Source organism: Xyrauchen texanus, chromosome 20 (assembly GCF_025860055.1).
Source record: "Xyrauchen texanus isolate HMW12.3.18 chromosome 20, RBS_HiC_50CHRs, whole genome shotgun sequence".
In the NCBI taxonomy this organism is placed as follows: Eukaryota; Metazoa; Chordata; class Actinopteri; order Cypriniformes; family Catostomidae; genus Xyrauchen; species Xyrauchen texanus.
This window is the reverse complement of record NC_068295.1, coordinates 23,333,450-23,340,595: the sequence shown is the minus strand read 5'-3', so window position 1 is coordinate 23,340,595 and position 7,146 is coordinate 23,333,450. Positions and strand designations below refer to the sequence as shown.

Below are 7,146 nucleotides of genomic sequence, written 5' to 3'. Positions count from 1 at the left end.
TACAGATGGGCGGAGTTAGGACGTTGATTCTATGACTGAGGTGGGAGGTTTTACATTTGCGTTTAAATCGTTCTTCAGGATATAGGTACAGAGCATTGAGATATTCCACATTGTGTGCTTTAGACGTGCGCGACCCCTCTCCAAAATTACGCAGTCTGTTTAAAAGCAACATCCACAGACTCATTCCATCACTCACCACTTTGATCGTCTCACCTGCTCTCGCGGTGTTCAGGAGAGATATGGATCAGGACAAGTACCTGCCAGAGCTCCTTGCTGAGAAGGAGAGCCTGGACACGTCGTTCGTGCATGCGATGCGCCTTCTCGCTGAAGGTAAACTACGATTTCTTGTGCCATCATTTCTGGCTCGTATCTGTTTGGTGTGGCGTCGCTGCTGTACCTTGTTTGTGCTGATGTCGTGTATAACATATTCATGAATAATGTCGCGATAGATAAATGCACATTGCACACACCAACGCCCGCTCTTGGATGGAAAAATTAATCCGGTGTTTATCATTCATTAAAGGTCCTCAGTTGTACATTTCTTTAGTAAAATAAGGGAATTGTTCAGAGGCAGGCTGGGTCTTTGTGATTATGTGTGTAAGGTTTTAATTTTTCATGTATAGTTTCTGTGCTTAACTTCGTTTATCAGACTCAAGCCAGCTGTGAAGCAGCAGAGTAAGGGGACGTTCAGAACGCGTAATTGCGTTAAAAAAAGCTAGACACAGCGCAACGAATGAAACAGTAGGTAGGTTTCTGTCGAGACGTGTTGTTAACAAGTTTAAGTTCTTTTTAACTTGACACGGCGTCTAAAAAACGCGGCGCAACGACCAAAGACGTCAGTGTAGCGTATGTTTACATAGAAAAACAATGGAAAATTCGCGTGGACAGACGCAATAACACGTTCGGTGTGAACGCCTCATTAGTGTGTTGAAAATGCTCTTTTACGTTACCTATTTACTTTACATAAACAACAGAAAATATATCAGGCGGTTATTGGCCTATTCAATTTTCGATAGTTTTCGTGCTGTCTGTGGTCTTAAAAACGCATGTTTAGCTTTATATTTCATCACGAAAATTAAATTACCCCGACTTCAGTTGGTTAACAAATACTGCAGTGCACCTCAAGCAATAAGGCAAACTGTTGTACTGAAGCCAATGTAGCTTTTACTGGTTCAGTGTAGCCTACATTTTATTTAACAACACTGGAAAAAATGACGAGTAAGATTTAACTTTTTTTTTTTTCGCAAGTTATCTGGCACAGTTTTTCTAACTAAAATGTTTATGGTATACAATTAAATTCTACTTAATTTCATGGTATTGATTGAAGTGAGACAGCAAATTTAACTTAAATATCTCAGTAACTTTTACTTACAAATCTGATGTATGTGGTATTTAAATAAGCTTAGTAGAAATTAGTTACATTTTGTTAAATATTTTTTTTAATTAGAACATTCCACGTTAAACTTTAAACTTTTATTATTAACACTTTAAATGATACACCACATGACTTTACTGGCAAATGAATCTCAGTATGAAGCTGTGCACAGAGATCTCAACACCTGGTGCAAAAACACAATGATGGTAACAATTAACAGATTTTCTTTTTTTCTTTTATAATGAACAAACGTAACAACCAAAAACAATTTTTTTTTTAAATAAACGTACAAACAGTGAAACCATGTAAGTCCATTAATTATTCAAGCCCGATGCATGCTGGGGAGAATTATTTTTTTGAAAAGTTAAGTAAAATGTACTTATTTTATTTAGGACTGAAACTTACTCAAATTAGCGAATAAATATGACAAGGTTTTCTACTTTAGGATTTATGCATGATGACGCATTGTAAAAATAACAAATATACAAATTTATCCAATCTATCATTCTTAAAAAGATCTTCAGTTATAGAACAGGTTGGATCAATCTGAACGATGATGAATTCAAGCTTTTATAGTTTTTTTTCCCTGCAGAAGCTGTTATCAGATGTTTGGGGTATCTGTAGGCTATAGATTTAATTATCAGTGCTGGCAGTTGGCCAAAAAAATTACTTTGCTTTATCCTAGTCGGACTGTGTTGTTAATCTGTATGAGGTCATAAGGATATTGACCAAACATGGTAATATTGCATATGATTTGAACTCATTACAGTTTGGATAAGATAAAAGCAGTCCTTGACAACTCATCAGATAGTAAGCAGAGTAATTAAGAGGCAATTACGGCTATTACAAAGTATGCACACTGACTCAGATTATCTCAAGTGCAGAAGAGCAAAGTGGGGTGTGCACTGTTGAATAAGCATGCATGTAATTAAATGACAACAGTTTTAACTGGTCCATCAGTTAATTGTAAGTAATAGTAAAACATATTTTTAAACCATATAACGTGATTCATCAATTTTAGATTATCTATTTGTGAATCAGTGTTCTGAAAACCTGCAGCATTTGTGTTTGTGCATATCATCTCATGCCTTATTTTAATGCATGTTTAAAAGATGTTCATTTTCATCATACTTCATAGAATCAAAAAACATTCCTTCCTAGAGTGCAAAGCACAAACCTATGTTAATGACAATGCCTAAAGTGTTATTTTTAAATTTCTTTGGAACATTTACATCCCATTCAGATTGTGATTAGGCCCTAATCTATTCCATATGAGAGCCAGAAAATGAACGTTTTCTCAGTAGCTGGTTTAAATTCTGTGCTGATTTGTTTTAAAAGGTAAGAATTGGAACCTAACGGTGCAGCTGAAGCTAAAACATAATATGCATTTTTATAGGGGGAAGTCCCCCCAATAATTAGTCACAATCTTGAAAGCAGATCAAGATAACACGTCTCTCCAGAAAATGGATAGTAAGTCATTTGTATGCTATCTTTTCAATGAACTAAATTGGCCATGGTTATCAAAGTCTGCAGATAGGAGACACAAAAAGGCTTATTTAACTGGAATTAGTTGTAATCACTGGCAGTATAGTAAAGACAGTTCAAAGTAGAGGAACAGGCTCTTCTCCAGTGGATTACTTTTAATCAAAGTACGTCATACTGTCTTGAAATACTTAATAGTTACAGCTTCTCATAAGACAGTGGTTCTCAACTTATGGGTCATGACCCAAAAAGAGGTCACACGTCTGTTCTGATATGGTCACTGACAGCAGAAGAAAAAAACAGTGCTAAATGCAACAGTAAAATGCACTTTTGTATGATTAACAATTTTGGTATTGTGTTGAGTTGCCACTTGATGCCCAATAAAAAAAGAAATCTGGGTTCTAAAGGGAAACCAGTTGAGAACCACTGTTCCAAGACATGCAATGTGCAGAGAAATATTTCCTTTACAAACAGTTAAGTTTGTCTTTTATGTATTGGTTTATCTGTGATGATTTATGGTTCTTCTGTTATCATTTTCCAGTGATATATTTACCTTAATATAATATATCAGAAATAACAAGCAGTAATGACGAAGATAAAAAAAAAAAAAAAAGCCTTGTGGTTTGTTACATTTCATGCTGAGCTACTGGTACCCTGCCAGTGTTTAATTACCCAAGCACATATTATATTTATTTCAGAATGTCATAGGATAGTAATGTCGTTGCATGTGCCTTTAGGGCCAGTGAACCGTAATTCTGTCTTGAATATATAGTACATAGGAAATTACTCCATTCCATGATTTTTTACATTTAAATTTTAAATTTTTAAATTCTGCACTGTTTTTGTCCCTTCTGTACATTTAGATGAAGGCAAATAATGTAAAATACTTTAATACTCAACGTTTCTTTGGTTTAGGAAACCAGGTTAGTTCAGGCTAAGAGCCTCTCACAGCATCTAGTTATTTTGGTTCAAAAGTGATCACACCTTTTAAAGGGGTCATTTTGTCTGGCCCTCAACAACCTGTCTCTGGCCCTCAGTCTGAAATGCTCAGTTTTCAGTGCTGTTCCCTTAAAGACTTCAATATACATGACCACTGTAAACACTCCCAGCCAAAACTTGGTAACTTTTCCAATAACAAAAGAATGAAAACTTTATTATCAAAAGACCAGAGGAAATTTCTCCAAAGAGTAATATCTTTGTCCCCATGTGCAGTTGCTTTCTCTAGTCTGGCTTTTTTATGGTGGTATTGGGGCATTGGCATTTTCCTTGCTGAGCAGCCTTTACGGTTATGTAGATATAGGACTTGTTTTACTGTGGATATAGATACTTGTCTACTTATTTCCTCCAGCATCTTCACAAGGTCCTTTGCTGTTGTTCTAGTATTGATTTGCACTGTTCGCCTCTGTTGAGTGTCTGCTTTAAGACACATCCCGTGTAATGGAAATTACGGAATGTTTGCCCGATGTTGCTGGTTGCCTGGGGGTGGGGATTACCCTTGACTGTTTTGCTGCTTGAATACAGGTTAATGGACAATGTATTTAATGATTGGTTCTTTTTAGCCAAAATATGGTATGTCCTGGCTAATATGTGACCGATGAGACTGCAGTCACTACACCAATGTCTTTTGTTGCACTCCGCGCTGTGCATTGTTCCATAATACAATTATTTAATTACACATCAATATTTAAATTATTTCGTTTTATTTTGCGACAAAAGGGCTGACTATACAATTCCTTGCATATCAAAAAACACAGACAGATGAAATGCCAGCATTACTGTCATGCTGATGTACACTGATCAGCCACAACATTAAAACCACCTGTCTAATATTGTGTAGGTCCCCCTCAGGCCGCCAAGCATTTTGTTGTGACTGTTGTGCGTGAAAATCCCAGGAGATCAGCAGTTACAGAAATACTCAAACCAGCCCATCTGGCACCAACAATCATGCCAACCTTTGTTGTTTACCAAATGAATTTTTGTTTGTTTGTTTTTGTTCAGTAGAATTGTGTTTTGTTTTTTGGTCTTTCATGAGTATATATTGTGAAATAGGGGAAACCGGGGTTATTTAACACATTAGGAAGTTGTCACAAGAGCTATATTTCAATAACTATTAGATTTTACAGAAATGTGTTTTCTCTAGCATTGGCAGAAAGACTGTTCAAAATCACTTATTTCAAAATCCTCTTCAATTATAATTATTTTTGTAAGTTCTGGTCTTCAAACTAAAATTCATAATTATATTTTTGCTATAGCTATTAGGATAACAAGCAAACACATAAAACCACACTAGCATACATTCAGGCAGGGTTCAGATATAAAATTATTTTATCCGAAAGGACTTAGGACAAGGTTGGTTTTTTTTTGTCACTAAAGTTGTCACTTATGGGGTGTGTTGTACTGTTGAAATCCCTCCCCCCAATATTGCCAACTAGAAGGCCTGGACTGGGACATCCACCAAGAAAAAATATATCAAGCTGATTAGTTGTCAGTCTGCCTTTAGATTCCTATTCACTGCAGTGTTGAGGGATTCTGTGGAAATTCTGAAGGCCTGACGGGGTGGAGCTCAGATTCTTCGGCTAAGGAGCATGGCTTCAGGCAATTGGATTTGTGAAAAAGTTGTCACCTTTGCCTGTGAGCATCCAGGAATAAATTCTGATTGGATAAAAATGTTTTTTTTTTTTTGCTATTCGTTTGTAGATGAATTAGTAGTGGAAAGAAATTGAAAATACATCAAAAAAGCAAAAAGGTCTATGAGAATGAAAGGATGAATAATTTTTTTATTTATTAGGCGTGTTACACCAGCAGAGAAGGCTTTGGTGGCCCAGAGAAATCGCCGCTGGCTGAAGGAGACTGTAATTAGTAGGAATATATGTTCCTCCGAATTTGTGAGGAACTCCGTGGAATACCAGGGTCTGTTCTTCACACATCACAATTTTTACCTGGTCGTGATAACACCAGAACTGTTTAAAGTTTATGCTTCTCCACCATTCGAACTCCAGGTAAAACAGTACATTTCAGCCAACCACCAAACTGAAATAAACTGTTCCTCTTGAGTGGATTCTTCAAATACCAGTTTGTCAGTTTGATCTTGTAAAGCACATTGCTGAATTGCTTTTATAGAGGTGACTTGATGCAAACTACTTACTTTAGAAAAGGACAGTGTCCATTTTTCTAAAATAGAGCTTTCTTTGCCTCATGGGGATAAAAAGGCAGCAAAAATGTTTTGCTTGCCAACATTTTAGAAATGTATATTACATGGTGATGATAAACACGAGGTAGGATTTTGCATAAATGGTTCATCTGTAAAAGTCTTCAAGCTGAAGTGTTTTACGTTTTTGGTTTTAAAATATTTTCTCCTATCCCAGCTTAGTATGCAGACAACTGCGTAAATTGACTAATTTCCTCTGAAATTGTAAACACCGTCTCTGTTGCACTATACAAATTCTAAATCGTTTTGTTTTTATTTTTGCAATTTTGTGCAGTGATGCTAAATTGTGCAAAAATTACACACTTTAGCTTTTATTACTGAGATGAAAACAAAACATTATCATTAAACAGCTCTTATATTATATAAACAACTAGCCATTCATTGCTGATCAGAGATTTTTGTTAGACAGTTACAGCACTAATCTATACTGCTAAGTTTAACATTAGTTTTTTTTTTTTTTTTTAACGTAATTTTACTACATGAATAGCAGTTCAGTTAGAGAAGTATTTTTATTATACTTTTACGTTTATTATTTACTGCTTTCCCCCAAGTGTAGTGATTAAAATGTGATTTAAACAACAGTTCCACATTACAAGACTCTCAAGGATGGTTGTGCCCGATGGGAAAATTCTACCCATACACTTTATAAGTCCAAGGGTATATGGAAAATGTGTGTTATATTAGACTATTAAATCACCCTTGACTATTAAAATAAATGTACAATTGACTGTTTGGGGACCTTGCTTTGTTAAGTAGACACCACTAACTGTTCACTGCAACATATTAGCTACTATTGCTTTGAGTTTAATGTACAGTTGTTGTTTTTGTTGTTTGTTTTTTTTAATAACTGTTTGCATTCCAAGTTCCAGCATATTGAGGTTTAATACACATGTCTATCAGAGCCTAAACAGATCATACGAGAAGTTTTAAATTTGTGCTAATCAATGCAGTTGGTTGAATGTGTGATCAAACCTTTCCCTGACAAACCCAAATAATTTAGGGCAGAGTAATGTAAAATATTTAATGATAGGGTTCCATTTTCATAAGCAGCCTTTTAACTTGATTGAGTTCATTTAGAATA

The 7,146-nt window shown here is 35.5% G+C and overlaps 1 protein-coding gene across 2 annotated transcripts in view; it reads left to right on the top strand.

Moving 5' to 3' along the window:
- Nucleotides 1–200: 200 nt before the first annotated feature.
- The window catches only part of LOC127661036 (KH domain-containing, RNA-binding, signal transduction-associated protein 2-like), a 108,230-nt gene continuing 101,284 nt past the window's right edge, over nt 201–7,146 (top strand). For both annotated transcript variants that reach the window (XM_052151583.1, XM_052151582.1), the window contains exon 1: nt 201–330. In XM_052151583.1, the coding sequence (XP_052007543.1) occupies nt 240–330 (91 nt within the window). In that variant the 5' untranslated portion in view covers nt 201–239. The remainder of the gene's footprint in view (nt 331–7,146) is intronic.